This window comes from Pocillopora verrucosa, chromosome 9, assembly GCF_036669915.1.
Source record: "Pocillopora verrucosa isolate sample1 chromosome 9, ASM3666991v2, whole genome shotgun sequence".
NCBI classification, from domain to species: domain Eukaryota; kingdom Metazoa; phylum Cnidaria; class Anthozoa; order Scleractinia; family Pocilloporidae; genus Pocillopora; species Pocillopora verrucosa.
This window is the reverse complement of record NC_089320.1, coordinates 3,021,484-3,039,171: the sequence shown is the minus strand read 5'-3', so window position 1 is coordinate 3,039,171 and position 17,688 is coordinate 3,021,484. Positions and strand designations below refer to the sequence as shown.

At 36.7% G+C, this 17,688-nt stretch overlaps 1 protein-coding gene across 2 annotated transcripts; it reads left to right on the top strand.

Annotated features, from left to right (window-relative positions):
• The first annotated feature begins 1,546 nt into the window (after positions 1-1,546).
• LOC131786823 (urease subunit alpha) lies at positions 1,547-17,299 on the top strand. 2 transcript variants are annotated; one of them, XM_059103889.2, is made up of 27 exons: positions 1,547-1,696; positions 2,334-2,400; positions 2,618-2,700; positions 3,227-3,349; positions 4,207-4,323; positions 5,279-5,356; positions 6,085-6,164; positions 6,319-6,424; positions 7,173-7,256; positions 7,949-8,035; positions 8,294-8,419; positions 8,936-8,998; positions 9,276-9,429; positions 9,913-9,967; positions 10,099-10,148; positions 10,253-10,325; positions 10,765-10,846; positions 11,002-11,067; positions 11,796-11,974; positions 12,447-12,561; positions 12,810-12,899; positions 13,137-13,235; positions 14,174-14,273; positions 14,670-14,776; positions 14,928-14,992; positions 15,651-15,709; positions 16,152-17,299. In XM_059103889.2, exons 1-27 carry the CDS (start codon positions 1,571-1,573, stop codon positions 16,268-16,270), a joined length of 2,553 nt encoding a protein of 850 aa, XP_058959872.2. In that variant the 5' UTR covers positions 1,547-1,570; the 3' UTR covers positions 16,271-17,299. The 2 variants fall into 2 exon arrangements, with proteins under 2 accessions (XP_058959872.2, XP_066028410.1); XM_066172313.1 differs by lacking the exon at positions 1,547-1,696 and adding an exon at positions 1,735-1,833.
• Positions 17,300-17,688: the final 389 nt, after the last annotated feature.

Here is a 17,688-nt window from a genome sequence, read left to right as displayed (position 1 = left end):
ACTGGATGTTAGCAAAAATAACTGATGGATTTTAAAGATAGAATAACAATACCTCAGAGCTAAGAAATTTTATGGTATGCTACATAATAGCTTGCATTGGCTTAAAAAATTATGAAGAGAAAAAAAACCAAACAAAAAGGAAGAAAAAGGAGAAGAAGAAAACACCCTGTCAAACAGGAACTCCCCACATCAGATTTCAAGCTGTCTAGATTTAATATTTTTTCATCGTCCCTCCGATGTGTGTTCTCTAGATCCAAGTGATGGTTTCACTGTTTCCGCAAGTGTTTTAAACCAACCACTATGTGATGGAGTAGTGATAAAGCTACTTGCAGCACAGAGCACAGAACAGGTATGCATTGCCTCTTTAAATTTTTTTACTTTATAAACCTAAACAAAAAATTTTTGAGCTTGTGTTGGCCGTAGGGGAGAAAGAACCCGGATAATCACATACTAGTCTAAAACGAAGCCATAGTCCCTAAGGCAATCTGTTGTTTTTGCCATTGTTCTTTTTATCCAAGAACTGTACGCATAATGAAGTATGGGGCTGTGTGGAAATCTTGCCCGGTAAGGTATTCATGTGACTTGTGTTATGCTCACACTCTTAGACAAAAAATTCGAGGAAGTGTTGTGTATGCTGAGTCAATTTCAAAATTAAATTTTACTGTCATTTTACCTTTTTTTGTAGGCTCGCTCCTTTTTCAGAAGCGTTATTGAAGACACAAGGGAGTGGCTTGGGAGTAATCCTTTGGAAAAATAGACGGGAGAGAACACAACCCCATATTTGATACCTCAAACGAGTAAAGTAAGGGCGTGGCACATCGGGGAAAGAGACCAAATCTTCCAAGATGGCCTCGTTGTCATGAAGGGGATGCATGGAACTTAAGTAGCCAGTGAGAGTGAAGATTACCTAACAGATGAATCCTTTAAAATGAAGAATGTTATGCAGGTTCTGCATTCGCTGATTAAAGTGTACACCAACAATCTATTAACACATAAAGGCAGTACATATTTCACTGAAAGTACCATAACCATCGCCGGATCCATCCCCAGTTCTTCGAGGCTTTCTGTATCATCTTGCGGCAGAACGTAACACGGGCTGTGATGCTGTTATGACAAGGAACTCTTCGTAGACTCGGTGCAGATTGTGTGAAATATGACATAGGGGTCTAATTTTTAATTTATCCAAGGCTAGGCAACCGACTTCGCTCTACATTATGTTTTGAAACGCTCCCCTCCAGCATTGTGTGACATCCTAGGGAACGGCTGCGAAGGATCACGCTTAACTGTCACTTTTCGTGATCTTCGTCACGAAATCCATCGTGCCCGTTCATCGCATATATTTGCTATGATCTCACAGATAATTTTCTCTAAACAGCCGAATATCTGGAGATAAAAATTTTCAGAGTAAAAAAATTTCAATGAGGATTTAATAAAACTAAAAAAAAAAACAAATTTATGCGTCTCAATGTGTGTATTTCACGACTATGTAACAGTCTAGACCGCAAAGTATACCGGGAATTTCTTGTTGCTTGTCCTGTTGGCCGTGTTGGAATTGTTTGTCGACTGCAAGATGAGGTTGAGCCCAAAAGAATTAGAGGGTCTTCTGATACATCAAACTGGGTTTTTGGCTCAGAAACGACTTGCACGTGGTTTAAAACTTAATTTACCCGAAACTGTGGCTCTGATCGCTTCTCAGGTACTGAAAAACCATGTGGTTACAAGCATGTGTAAATTAATTTGTGATGCTTGAGTGGCATTGTTCCCATGCAATGCAACATGTACGGGCTTTTGGTGAGAACCCCCAAACAAAGCGTCGTGTTAGATGAAATACTGGTATGATACAGGAACACGTGCTAAAAGTTAAGCTGTTGTTACATGAGCTTATAATGTGTGTCCTTCCAATTAACTGTAACTAAAGGTGCTAACATTCGATTGTTCCTTACGCAAACACAGTGAGCCCGCTTACCACGCGAACACTTTGCTTCCAAAGAGTGTGAAAAGGACATCTTTACTCTAAAAGCACCACCAAAGTCTTCCATCCACACCAGTATACTTGTTAACTTTTCTGGAGAGAGATATTTTTATAGTTTTTGCAAGAACTGCATAGATGCACACTAAAATGTGGGGCTGTTTATATTGAAATGAAATGCATTGTAAATTTCATTCAAAAGTACCCAAATTTCCAAAAAATCCCATAAGTTCTGAATAATGCTTAGAACTTCCAAGCCTTGCCAAATGAGCTGAGATATGGAAATTAGCCAAGGGGGTGGTCCTTAGCAGGGGTGAACATTGTTCAGCTCTGTTTATGTTTTTGTTCAAATTTTAAATTACAGCTCAATGAATTCATCCGTGATGGAAAGACTGTTGCAGAGTTGATGAACATTGGGAAGCAATTTTTAGGTCAGTTTTCCCCTATTGGTAAATTAACATCTACCCTAAAGATTACAAACTGGTCTCAGCAACTGAGCTGACTGCCGTTGTTGTCTTGTGCCACATATGAACAGGTGGAAACTTCAGGTGGAATCTTGTCAGCACATTAGGAAGGGCATAGCGAACAGTATAGAGAATAAGCATACTGATGCTAGAGTGTGAGGGGTTAAGGTTTTTTCCTTTTTAGGTGTGAATCAAGTATTACCAGGGGTAGGGGAACTTGTTGAAGAAGTGCAAGTGGAAGGGACATTTCCTGATGGCACTAAATTGGTGAGCGATTAATATGTAACTTCTCCGCATCATCCAGCAAACTGGTGATGAGGATATTCAAACTGATCAGGTAGAAGTAATGTTACCTTGATCTTATACCAAATTTTTATAACCAATTTATGTGGAAATGTGTAGCAGCTAGAGGGGAGAATTAACAGTTAGATCTTGGGCATAAAGGGGTTAAAATATTTATAGTGGCTGACTATAGATTAAAATAAATTTTGTCTTTTTATGTTAGATGTTCTTCTGAAATCATTGTTGGCCTAGAATAGACCATTGTTTCATTACACACATTGTATAAGAAAAGTATACCATTTTACAATTCTGTCAGCTATCATATCTTATTACATCCCTTTAAACATTCAAATTCAGATCAGTGTCAATATCTAAGCAACTAAACACCCACCCCTCCCCCAACCAAACAACAGTCAACTGAGAACAAGTTAGGTGTAATGTTGGGTTAGGGGAGGGGTAGGTACTCTGTTGCTCAGATGCTGACATTGATCCTCGAATGCTTTACCCTCAGGTCACAGTTCACAGTCCAATATGCCAAGAAAATGGAGACTTGAATCTTGCTCTCTATGGAAGCTTCCTACCAGTGCCTTCAGTGGAGATATTTTCATCTGCAAGTGCTAATGTTGTGTCTATGGTGAGTGATGTCTTGAAATTCAAAGACTAACTTTTTATAATAACTGCATACTTGCCAATTGATTTTATGAATTAACTCTTGAAAGGCTCAGTTATCAAGTATCCTCTTAACTTAGTGTTAGAAATTTGTGTATAAAGTTATTGATAGTTAAAACTTCAGCCAAATGGCCCAAACTACTTTAGGCTGTCTGCATCTTTATGGCATGAAGCAGCTATGAGTACTGCTACTCTCTCTAGGATGGATGCTTGTTTATGGTTGGTTACTTTGCTGTGTTTCATCAGGTTTCTCTCACTAGTAGTTTTCCAGTGTCCTTTAATCCTTTAACTCTCAGAAGTGATTAACACATAGCTTCTCCCTATAATATCCATACATTATCCAGCAAAAAGGTAACGAGACTACTCAGACTTATCAGGTAGATGTTGTCATCTTGATCTAACACCACATTCTCATAACTAATTCACAAGGAAATGTGTAGCAACCAGAGGGGAGAATTAACAATCAGATCCTAGAGAGTTAAAGGGTCAACTCTTTATACTCTAACATCAGTATCCATATTCTCCTTACTCTTCTCTATGCATTTCCTTTGTTACCGACAAGGAGAATTTGTTTAACAATCAAAACCTCTTATCACTAAGTTGGTGATCATTTTCTTTTTTCCTCATGTTTTTAATGAACAATTCAGCAGTGTTACTCTAAGGAGAAATTAGATGCTGATCACTGTTAGGGTTTAAAGAGTTAGTTAATGTACTTGTCTTGTGACAAGACTTGTTATATTAAAGAAAATTCCAAAGGGGGATTTTAGACTCCAAATATATCTGGTGGTCTGATGTGATTTCCACTTGTTGTTATTTTTCAAGGGTGGTAGAAATTCACCTGGTGCCATGATTCCCTCAGTCAAAGGAGACATTTTACTCAATGCTCAGAGAAGGACGATCAAACTGAAAGTCACAAGCTTGTGTGACCGGCCTATTCAGGTATGTCTGGCAATATTTTGCTCACTTGTCAATTTAGAGGTAAATAATGAAAAACTTACAATCGCTTCTTGTGTCATATGTATAATGATTTGCTTGAGGTGTAGCAAGTACTTCATATCTTTATATGAGACACAGTTGATGCAATTCAATTCAATTCAATTTCAATTCAATTTTATTTGTTAGCAATACAATATTATCACAGTCCTAGGTGACCCGCAATTAGCAAGCTATTCTAGGCGGGCCACCCTTCTAAAACAAGTGCTGTCTCTGCTAAGGATCACATACCGATACAATTAAACAAAGATAATCATTAATAAAAATACAATTGTTAAATAAAATAAAATAAAATTAAGTCCGTTGAATAATTAAATAATCAATTGCAAAGTTATCAAGATATATAATACAATTGAAACAAGAAGATGCATGAATCAGTAGATTATAGCATTTCCAAAGAAAAATTTGAAATGTTGTAATGTGATAAATTCCGTTTGCTGGGCTGCGGTGCAAATGTATTTCATCAGCATGTAAAATGGGAATGTGAAGAAAAGTGGCAAATTTTAATTTGACTACACAAATTTGCTACAGCTATGTTATAAAAAATGTGTTTTTTAAACTGGCTGAGCTCAAGTGAATTTTGTCATGAAACTCCAACCAAACACAAATAGCAAACTAGTAGTCATATAATTATGTCTGTGTTAGATCCAGGGGGGAGGGTCTAGAAGGTCCAGACTCCCTCCCCCCTTTCTTATTGGACCTGAGTGTTTTTTTTGACAACTTGTTTGACTCAAAAAAATATTGGCAAATACATAATTGGATTTTTCTTCTCAATATGAAGTGTTTAAAATGTACTTGTTGTGAAATATTTTTTGCTTATTTTAAGTATTTTTTCATAGCATGAAATTTTGGAATCTGCATGTTGTGTCAACCTGGTATTTTGTCACATTTCAACCCCTAGGTTGGAAGTCATTATCATTTCCTTGAGGCCAACAAGCAACTAGAATTTGATAGGGCAGCTGCCTATGGTATGAGACTGGTAAGATTGACCTGTACTTAACCTTTTATGCTTAGAGGTGATGAATATGTAACTTCTCCCTAAAATATAACAGCATTATCCAGAAATGAGGTGTTGAGAAGATCAGATTGAGGTTGTTATCTTGATATAATATCAAATTCTCCCAACTCATTTAGAAGAGAACGTGCCACAAATACAAGGGAGAATTAAACACAAATTGAATATATGTTAGAGATGGACACTAGGTGTGGAAGTGGTTAGAAACTGGATTTGAAAGCTGAACATTCCAGGTCCAAATCCTTGTCTTCATCTTGGGTATTCAATTAGATTTGTTCCTTAGTAATCCTAAACTCAGCTCTCTAGCTGAGCCTTTGTTAAATGTCAACTGATTTGCCTTGCAATATTTGGAATTTATTTTCAAAATTAAATTATTTTCACTCTCTTTATTAGACTTTTTTATTTAGTGTCCTAAGCTCAGTTGGTGGTTACAAAATTGATATAAATTTGAAGTACCAAATTAAATTTTCATGCTAATATTAATTTTTGTTTAATTTCTCATTTATTTTAAACAAATAACTAGTTATTTTATCTGAAGGTTCAATTAAGTACTGTAAGAGTGTTGTTAAACATCCTCAAATCCATCTATGAATTGATGTTACCAACCCTAATTACCAGTTCACATTTAAATGCATCAAAAGTCCACTTGCATTTGAGAACTTGTTGATTTGTGATTATTTTTAATAATACAGAACATTGCTGCTGGTACTGCGGTTAGATTTGAACCTGGAGACACCAAAACAGTTGAACTGGTTGACATTGCTGGAAACAGGTCAGTTGAGGGTTTTCTTTAGTGATGCTTACATAGAAGATGATAAAAACTAACCTTTTCTACTTGTAAATTACATGATTTTTCTCCCTTTTACCCAATCTTTTCAAATAATTGTTAAGTTTGCCACTGATCATAAAAATATTCCCCTTGCTAGAGTGGTTCGTGGAGGAAATGGACTGACTGATGGACCAGCTTTGCCCGAAAACTTGGACACTGTCATGAAGAAGGTTGTTTCAAAGGGTTTTGCTCATAAGCCACAGGTTTGTATATTTAGTAATATTTAAATATTTCATACTACTTGTAGCTGATGAGGTACACAATCATTGGGAACAATCAATCTTTAGAAAACTCGCTGAGTTTGAAGGGAAAGATCAAGTGACCAAGACATGAAATAAACCTAGTAAGAGGTCAGTGTTGGGAAATTCCAGTCAGTTAAAATCTCTGACTGAGGTCTTGTAACTCTTTGATCCCTAAGAGAGACTGGTATCTAATTTCTCCTTACAATATCACCACTGAATCAAATGTTGAGATCATGAGAATAAAGGAAATGATCACCAACTAATGAAACTAGTGATTGTTAAACAAATTCTCTTTGTCAGCACCTTAGGACATGTATAGAGAACAGTATGGAGAATATTCCTACTGATTTTGGGGTGTGAAGGGTCAAAAACATGCTGCCAGAGGCTTATGAACCAAAGCCAAACAAAAACTTGCAAAAACATTCATTTGATTACTGTGCCATGACCTCAGGAGATGGGAACATCTGTAAAACACTAAGAACCCATTAGTTAGATTGCAGGATTTGTTACCTCCATGCAATTTAATGTTTTATTTTTTCATTCATGGATTAAACCCAGAGATTAAAAAAAGTTGCTTGTCACTTGCTGGCCACAAGCTGTTTAACTTTAAAGTTAAGGAGGCAGTAATCTTACATAATAATTATAATACATATATGATTAATTATATTATGATATCACATTATCTTGAACTGTTTTCATGTGACAATAGGATAAACTTGATGCTGGTGTCAGTAAAGTGACTATTCCAAGACCACTGTACATTGACATTTATGGCCCAACTGTTGGAGACAAGGTTTGTCTGATTTGAACTGCTAACAAAACATTTTACAAACAAAGAAATGATGCTTGCAGGTGAGCTGCAATCAAAGTCACTGCAGAAAATAAATTTGAAAACAATTGTAGGCTTTAATAAGATTCAAACCCAGGCCTCCCAGATACTAGTTGCCGACTGAGTGCTAATAGGACAGTGTAGGGGTCATGCTTGTAATTGGATGGTGTAATAGGACAGTTCGAGTGATAGTTAACTCATCATACCTGTGTGAGTGGACAGAACATAATATGTGTGTGCACTAGCTGTTGTCGTGCATTTCACAGAGTTAATTGTTTTAGTCTAGTTTCTTTTTCAAATTTTGTCATAGTTTTGATTAATTGGTAACAGGACTTCTTGTTGTCCAATTCTGTCTGTAATCATACTCCTGATTAACAAAATTAATTTGACTTCCACTTTGTGATTGTCCGATTTTTTGATCACTCTTATGGTATAGACTGTAGTGGACTCCACTCAGTCCTATCACCATTATTAATTACAAGCCTGAAGAGCTGCTATTAGAGGTGAAACAGAGTTTTCATTAACCAGTCATTAAATAGTGCATGTTTCATTGAGGAGGAAAATATGGCTAGCTAGTTAGGACAGGTTTAGGATCGTTAATTATTTTATAGATGTTAATGTTTGCCAAAGTGAATTTTATTGTTCCTCTTGATCAGGTCTGTCTTGGTGACAGTTGTCTCATTGTTGAGGTGGAAAAAGATTACACAGTGTATGGAGATGAACTTAAATTTGGAGGTGGAAAGGTAAGCTCTTATTTTGTAATCAAAATTACCTTGTAAAATCATTTCTTTTTTGTATCAATGTGTGTGTGAAACCCCTTCTTGCAGTATCAGAAAGTTTTGTGAACAACCATTTTGGCCAAGGATTAGTAAGATCTTTTGCTTCTTGTCATATAAACCTTTTATGTTGTGAGGACATTATATCTCTCTCAGAATTTCACACTCATTCTTGTCACAAATTCTCGTCAGCTGCATTAGTTTGATGTCTTATCTTCCCTACAGGTTTTGAGGGAAGGCATGGGCCAGGCAGCAAATGTCACCAATGACACAGCTCTGGACACTGTCATCACTAATGCCCTGATTGTGGATGCAGTTGCTGGTGTTATAAAGGCTGACGTGGGAATAAAGGTGTGTCCTCTGCGCTAGTGTTAGATATGACGAAGTACTGCAAAGTACCTCACAAAGGTTTGGCCCAGGGTGGAAAGGGGAGAGGGGGTGACCCCAATGCTATTTGACATTTTCAGGAGTTAGAAAGTCAATTTTCCCACTCTTGGGTATCTATGATATGAATGTCAAAATTACACCCCAAGAGACCAAAGAGGCCATTTCACATGGCCTTCTGAGATGGCAGCCAGGTCATGTTCTGACCCTGAGGCAGTGCACAAGCATTAAAATCCCTACCTAGAGTAGGGTCCTCTGAGTCAATTTCCAGTGAGTAGCCTGTCCACCCCCTTCTATCCTGGGAAAACCGCTGAGCTGAAAGCTCATAATTCTCAGAAAATGTAAATGCAACATAGATTCTTTCAGTTAAGTTAGGCTCTGATTTTGTGTGGTGCAGTTGTGTATTGCAGACCTGTGACTATTGCTTGAGGTATTTATTTATTGTTTTTTATGGATTCTGTTGTTTTGTTCCTATTTGTTTAGAATGGTATGATTTCTGCCATTGGAAAAGGTGGTAACCCAGATGTGATGGCAGGTGTTACAGAGGTTGGTAAATTATACATTTTTCATCATAATTTATGACAACATATTTTTTGAAAGGTGATTTGTGATGCACTTGTAAGCATCTCCCTTAAGTACATCTCAATAATATATTATTTAATTTAACTGTATGGCAGCCATGCCAGTGGTTCAGTATTAAACAATCATATTTTAAGATGCTTAATTTTTGGATAGGGAATGGATGTTTAAGATTTCTATTAATAAAAGCTTTGCTTAAATGTTTCTGTAAATTTAAGCTCATCATTTAGTTATTTCATGTTAGGGGATGGTTTGTGGTGTTGGCACAGAAGTCATAGCTGGTGAAGGACTCATCTTGACAGCAGGTGGGATTGACGCACACATTCACTTCACTTGCCCACAACTTGCTGAAGAAGCAATTGCATCTGGACTTACCACCATGGTTGGAGGAGGCACTGGTATGGAGTTTTCTGATAGTTTACAAAATTAATTACTAGTAGTTAGCCTTGTTGAAGAAGGACGTTTCTCCTTCCCTGAACTTGTTGGACCTTTATTTATCACTGCGTCTCATGGTCATCACCTAATAATTTTTGTCAAAATGGATTGTGGTCTGGGAAGGGAAATTGTTGGAATATGCTATATCATGTGGAAAGACCCAAATATGTAAGGAACATACCATTAACCAGAAGGAGTGTAAATTCTTAGACTACCTGTTCGTGTTGGTAAGAAATTCAACTGACAGCTGGATTAATTAATTTTTCAGTAATTGCACCACTAAGTCATCAAATAATATAGAAGGAACACTACCAAGTAGAGACCTAAATAACAAGTTAGTTAGTGATCACTGATGACAACAACTATTTTCACTCAAATCATTCACTAATTGGAAAGTGATTGTCGGAGAAATTTTTCACTTCAAACACTTTTTTTGTTCTTAACAGGGCCTGCAACTGGTACTTGTGCGACCACTTGTACTCCTGGACCAAACCACATCAAGTGAGTTACGTAATTACATTCCATGGTGATGAAGATGCGATTACAAATTACACCACAATCTTAAATTAAGAAGTATAAATACACAAATATACATAAATATGTGATTGTCCAAAAATAATTTAATGTTTCAGGGCAATGATTCAAAGCACAGATGGTTTTCCTCTTAACTTTGGCTTCACAGGTGAGCCAAGTTTAGTTTCTTTGATTCTTCTTTCCTTCATTTTCCATATTAACATTTTACTGAACATTCTGATGAATTGAATTCAAAATAATTCCTGCTTTTAGGCAAGGGAAACACTTCAAAGTCTAGTGGAGTTGCAGCAGAGTTAGAAGAACAAATTAAGGCCGGTGCAATAGGGTAAGAAATATTCCTTTAGCCCCTAAGGGAGACTGCAGGCATCTAATTTCTCCTTAATTATCACCAACCAAACAAGCTCTTGATTTCTCAACAAATTCTCCTTCTAAGTATTCTAGGAAATGTATACAGAACAGTATGGAGAATATGCATACTGATGCTAGGGTGTGAAGGGTTAATAAGACATGGAGAAATTCTGTAAAAGAATATTTGCTTTCTATAAGCTTTAAGAGTGCATTTTTCCTTCTGCATGTAGGTGACATAAAGGAAACTAAATTTAAAGGGAAAACAAAACATTAGACTTTAAATATGGAAAAAAAGGGAAAGATAAAGCTGTTGTCTTTTTCCTGCCAGAATTTTACATTTTATTAAAATCTGGCTTTTTTGGATCACTTGCAGCTATAGAGTCAGTATTCATCTAATTTTCTTTGTTTCCAAACAGGTTAAAGCTCCACGAAGACTGGGGAACAACCCCTGCTGCAATTGACTGTGCACTGACTGCTGCTGAGAAACACGATGTGCAGGTGAGTATTAGCAATTATTTATTAATGATTCATTAATTATAATTATTAATGATAAATCATTATCAAATACTATAATGATGCTTCAAATTTCACTTAGTAATGTTCATGATTGTGGTGAACATTCTGTCAGTTATGATTATTGTTATTTTTTGTAGATTACCATCCATACTGACACACTGAATGAGTCAGCTTGTGTTGAGCAGTCAGTGGAAGCTTTTAAGGTGAATGTAGATTTGATATTGTTGCACATGGACCATCAGTATAAGGGGCTGCATTTACATAATTTTCAAATGGAACAGAGAGGGGATGAGTTGTTGCTTACGAAGTTTAAGGGGGGACTATTTAATAGAAAATTGACTGCCAATCAGTATGTGGGGCTGCATTTACGTAGTTTTCAAATGGATCAGAGGAGGGATGAGTTTTTGCTTATGAAGTTTAAGGGGGGACTATTTAATAGAAAATTGACTGCCAATCAGGGGTATCATTGGAATACTAATGACAGAGCCTTGGGGGAATGAGGGATCAGATGAATTTTGTGGCATAACCAAAATCTTCTGACCCTCCTCCCCCCTCCTCCCAGGAAATAAACAGTAAATACTCACCTGAGTCCCAAAGTGAAATATTTCAGCCTTTCTTATGCCTCACTCAGTTGAATGAAAACTTGATGCACTGAAGCTGCAAAGGTCACAGCATGGAGTGACTTTTAAGCATTGGGCTAGGTCCTTTTCCTCTTAATGGGTTGATAGCCCTTTCCTTTACCAAAACCAATCATACTCTGTTATGGAGAGAATCATACAAGGAGTAATGCATCTTGCTGAACACCAAAACACATTTAACTTCTATGCTGAAAAGGGACTTGAACCCTATCTGTGATCTGCTGTTTGCAACTAATCGGCTTTCCTGTCCATCACATTTGTCTAACAAATCTGCTGTCCTTGTGTGACTACAGGGTAGAACTATCCACACCTATCACTCTGAAGGCGCAGGTGGTGGCCATGCCCCTGATATCATCAAGGTGTGCTCTGAAGCGAATGTAATTCCATCATCAACCAATCCAACCAGGCCATTCACTAGAAACACCATTGATGAGCACTTGGACATGCTGATGGTTTGCCACCACCTTGACAAGTATGGTCACAAATATATGTGAAATATCATATTTTGACATTTGAATGATAACAAGTAACACTAATTCATAAGCAAGGGAACAGTGAACTCAATAATGTTTCCCTTCTAACACAAACTTTTTAGAAGTAGTCTTGACCAGTTTAATCATTTCACTCTTGTGATCTCAGTAGCAATTCTCCTTGCTGTCTATCATACAATTCTCATCATGTAAGTTTAGAGAATTTGGCATTGGATCAACTGATAATCCCCTTTAGTGAATGGGAATTAGGCTGAAGAGGTAAAAAAAAGAGTACATTTTTTAGCATCTTGTTGAACAAATGTAATCACCAATTTATTGAAAATGTTTGAAAATATATTTTACTTTCAATTCTTTTTCACAAATATCTTTACTCAGTGTGTAATAGTTTCCTTTCAGAAAGTATTTAAATATTAATTGCTTTTAAAAAGAGAGTGAAGAAATTTTTTTTTTCAGAAATCTGAAGGAGGATGTGGCATTTGCTGAGTCTCGTATCAGAGCAGAAACAATTGCAGCTGAGGATATACTGCATGACATGGGAGCCATAAGCATCATCTCTTCAGATTCACAGGTAAAGGCTGCATACATACCTCTTACTAACCCAGTTTGAGGTCCCTATAGAGAACTGTAAGTTATGGATCAGGTTTTTCCTGCTCAGATTTAAGGCCATAAATCATATCATAACACATTTACTAACTGTGAGAGATATAAGAAACTTGCTTCTTTTTTTCTAGCACATACCAACTATATTTTGAGGTGTAAGAGTCTATCACACCAGATTCAAGTTTAAACCTGGAAATTGTACTGTTCTCATTGCAGGCCATGGGCCGTGTTGGAGAGGTGATCTGTCGCACATGGCAAACAGCTGATAAAATGAAAAAACTGAGAGGAAAACTTTCTGATGAAACGGTAACAATTTTGAAACATTTCTGTGTGAGATAGTAATTTCTTGGTGAATTCACAGGTCCATTCTTTTTGGAAATCATATCCTCAGTTTTTATTACTCATCAAGTACAGTGATGTATAATCTAGTTACAAGATATGTAACTTGTTTATTTGGTAGTGATTGCAAGTATAATACATTGCAATTTTTGTAGAATATATTTACAAAGTAGCTATAATTGCATTCATGTGTGTCATCACCAGGGTGACAATGACAATATTCGTGTACGCCGTTACGTAGCCAAGTACACCATAAACCCAGCATTGGCGCATGGAATGTCACATGTCATTGGATCAATAGAGGTAAATAAACAACTTATTATTTAACAAGTTAAAGTATGGTAAAAGAGCCAGACAATTGAAGGGTTTCATGGAGAAAAGCCTTGTGCGACTGGTGATGCACTGCTAGATTCTCCCTCTTAACTGTCTTGTTTTACTCTGTGAAACAGAAGGAGAAGAAGATGTTTCATCAAGAGTCATTATAACCCTTTATTCACCCAGGGTGACTGGCTTCTAATTTCTCCTTACAGTATCATCCTTCAATCTAATATAAGGGTCATAAGAGCAAAGGAAATGATCACTAATAATTCAAGAAGATCCTGATCATCAATCAAATTCTCCTCATCAATATCATTTTATATAATAAGCTCAGTTATGCACGCATTCTGATTGGTTCTCACTTATGATCTATTTGGGGACAGACGTATAGATGACATCATTAAAACTTTTTTGAATTCTTTATTATATAAAACAAATAGATTCCAAGTTGCCGTGCGTCTGTTCAGTAATAGATCACAGAGGATGTCAAAATGTGGTAAGAACATCAGTGACACACTCGGCTGCGCCTCGTGTGCCACTTTTTTGTTCTTACCACATTTTGACGTCATCTGTGATCTATTACTGAACAGACGCACTGCAACTTGGAATCTATTTGTTAAATAGCAATTGTATAGAGATGCAGTTTGGAGAGTGTGCATACTGATGTTATGTGTTAACCCATAAACTCCTATGAGCAAACAGCTTCTGTTTTCTCCCTAGAATATTCTCCTTGGGAAAAAATATTAAGATCATAAGAATAAAGGAAACAATCACTTATGATTGTGAAACAAATTCTCCCTTTCAACACCATAGGAAATGTATGGGGAACAGTGTGGAGAATATGCATTCTGATGTTAAGGTGTGAATGGGTTAAGGGTTAAACTGGTGTCAAGGGTACTTATAACATGAGATATAATTTTCAGGTTGGAAAGCTGGCAGATCTGGTGTTGTGGAATCCAGCACTATTTGGTTCTAAGCCAGAGATTGTGGTGAAGGGAGGACAAATTGCATGGTCTCAGATGGGTAAGAAAGGCAATGCCTATTGTTGAATTATAATGATTTTCTGTTTCTCATAGAAAAAAATAGAAGGAAATATTTTTTTGTGATCCAGTATTGACTTCAAAACCAAACAAACACATTGACTGTAAACAATTCAAGAAAGGGCAACTCACAGCATTGGTCTGCTTCTGGCATGCATAACAAAATTCATTTTGCAACTGAGGTAAGCAGTTTGACCAATTTGAGGCAGAGAAGATCAACGTGTCAGTTCTCAATTGCACTTCTGTCAATATCAATCTGAAAAGATTCATACCCATTTGTAATATTTGTAAATATTACTGCAAAAAATTGTCTTTTAATGAAGGTGAAGTTTTGTGTTTTCTAATTTACTGGTAATTAAGCTTTGTTTTTCATCTTCAGGAAATCCCAATGCCTCCATACCAACCCCCCAACCAGTGAGGCCACGCCCAATGTTTGGTGCTTTTGGGGCTGCTATTGGAGCTAACTCTGTAGTGTTTATAAGCCAGGTCAGTAAAAATTTGTTAGCTGTAGAGGTCTTGGGAAGATTTTGAAGTAGTTTGGTGTTGATCATACAATTTTTTATGACTCAAATCAGGATTGAATCTGCCTCTTTTATGAGGACTAATTCTATGTCTTTCTTTTCATAAACATGTACAGGAATGTACCAAGCATAATGTCTGTCAGACATATGGTATCAGTAAGAAGACCATTGCAGTTAAGGGGTGAGTGTGTTAAACAATGGTGTTTCCAAAAATTATGGTAGAAGTTTGATGATCAAATCTAATCTAAGATAGATGGAATAGTTAGACAGACAGATGGATCAGACAGACAGACAGCCAGGCCACCTGGCAGGTGGGGTAGTTAAGTATAATCAACTGCATTAGCCCTTTGTCAGAGTGAATGACAAAGGGCTAATGCTTGAAACGTCAGATTTGAAACTCTTTACATTGGCCATAGTTGATGATACAAAATTACCCTGTTATACTTTTTGTTAAAAACCTGACAAAATGATTGATTGACTGCCTGAAAAATTAACGCACTTAGTGAAAATGTGTACCCTCTCAATTTAACCCTTGGTCCTGTAAGAGTGATCAGCATCCAATTTCTCCTTACAAAATCACCCCTGAATCAGGCATTAAGGTCACAAATAAGCATTAAGGAAATGATCAACTAAATAAGCTCTTGATTGTTAAACAAATTCTCCTTGTCAGCACCATAAGAAACCTATAGAGAACTGTATGGAGAATATGCCTATTGATGTTGAGGTCAAAGGGCTAAGTAATGCTACCTGCAACTTGACTGCAGTAGCATAACACCCATCTGTCTGTCTTGGTATTCAATGATTCTTTAGTTAAATGGTTGTACTTTGTAAATCTGCAGCTGCCGTACAGTGAAAAAGAAAGACATGGTGCTAAACAACTACCTGCCCAAGCTTACAGGTGAGATCAAAAGGAAGATGGCAAACCAGGCTTCTGCTCAGGGTTAGATCATGATATTTGAACAGCTTCGTCCAATAATTGTAAGGAGACCCAGTGGCCGAATGAATGGTGCACTGGACTCCAGGTAAAGGAGTTCTGGCTTCGAGACCTGACTGGGACAATGTGTTGTGTTCTTGGGACAGAACACTTTACTCTCACAGTAAAGGAGAATAAATGGGTACCAGTGAATTGTCAGGGAAGCTCAATGTAATGCCAAGGGGTAACCTTGTGATGGGACTAGCATCTCACGTAGTTGTTTCTCACCCAGGAGCAGGGATAATTAAACTCTGATCATATGGGCTACTTGGCTCGAGTACAGACTTTACCTTTACATCCAATAATTGTTCCTTGACTGTATATTTGCAGTACATGACTTTTCTTTTTTGATTTGGTTGCTTTGCAGTGGATCCCCAGACATACAAAGTTCACATCGTTGATCCTGATAATCCATCCATCAAAGAACATATTACATGCAATCCAGCGGAAACCATCCCCATGGCTCAGCGATTTTTTATCTTTTAAGTGCTTAGAGTAATGGACAGAAAGGGTTTCTCCAGATACCTTACTTTGACAAACCAAATTCTGGTTAAATTTAGAAACTGGATGTGGCTAGGAATGTGTAATGAATTGTTATTAATATGTGGATGTAATTATATTAATTGTGGTTGATGAGATTACAGTATGAACTCCCCTTAAAGAGACTCTTGTAAAAGAACAGCTTTTCTTATATGTTAGTTATATGATATAGCTTTTGGCCTGTGAAGTATGCAGGACTTTTATGTGAGAAATGGGTTCCCTTGGCTGGTGCGTAAAAGTGGCCATGTGTGGTGCACATCTCTAGTGGCTACTCACTAGTCCCGGTTAAGATCCAATTACAAACTTAACACCTTTTTCATGTGACAAGAGTGCTGGCATACGAGAGCTTACACTGTATCTCTTAAGACACAGTGTAAGCTATTAGTCTTTTAAAAAAGTCTAACAGGGGATGATTTCTTCAGCAATAAGCATATATGTTTTAATTGGAGGTAAAATGGCAAAACTTAATTTAAGGTATTTCTGCATCCTGTTTAGCATGAGAAGGCAATAACAGAAACAATAAAATGTATAACAATTATATAGTGGATAATCTATGTTCATTAAACAAGAACAGTCAAGATTTAATCTTGTTAGTAAAATTTATCCAAATATCACACTTGAAATGTTCAATGTTGAGCCACTTAAGCACAGAAACATTGTTTATAGAAAAGACTGTGTGATAATTAGTTTCCTTGCTATTTTGGTAGTTTAATCATAACTTTTATCAAACATGTTGAACTAAACTGGATGTTGTAAATGTAAGGTTTAGAAATAGGTATCAATCAAGCTTGCTGATTAAGAAAAGGAGCTTGAAAAGGGCTTTTAGAAGCCTTGTAAAGATAATACTGTAATTGTATTTCATTTCGTGGATGTAGAACATTCTCTTGAAGAGTTACATATAATCAATTGTTGGCTTAACAGGTTGCAGTTATTATGTGTTTCTGTTATTCCCAATAAAGAAGGTAAATGTTCTGATTAAGTACTTTGTGGTTTATGCACTGATTGATCTGAAGCCCCAACTTCCCACCCCCCTTGGGTAACCCATGGGCATTTGATTGTCATCTGTACTTGGTGCTGGGGAATTTAAACTTTTCCTGGGTGGGGTAGGGAATTTGAAAAAAAGGTTCTAAATTTTTCCAGCAAATATGTTTTTTCAGAGGAAGGTTTTTTAAAGGAAAAAATTCACTTTTGCAAGCAAATGTATCAGAAGGAAAAGGTTTACAGGGTCAAGGTTTTAATTAAGGTTTGAATGGTCAAATCATTTGCTGGTTAATGAGTAGTAAGTTACCATCACTGATCTTGCATTTATCAAAAAGTTTGATCAACCAATTTAGCACCCTAGTGGAGCATTTGACCACAATTTT

Coding starts and splice junctions, on each gene's coding strand:
- LOC131786823 (XM_059103889.2), top strand. CDS start 1,571: ATGAGGTTGAGCCCAAAAGAATTAGAGGGTCTTCTGATACATCAAACT. Junction 1,697..2,333: donor TGGCTCTGATCGCTTCTCAG/GTACTGAAAAAC, acceptor TTTAAATTACAG/CTCAATGAATTCATCCGTGA. Junction 14,993..15,650: donor AAGACCATTGCAGTTAAGGG/GTGAGTGTGTTA, acceptor GTAAATCTGCAG/CTGCCGTACAGTGAAAAAGA.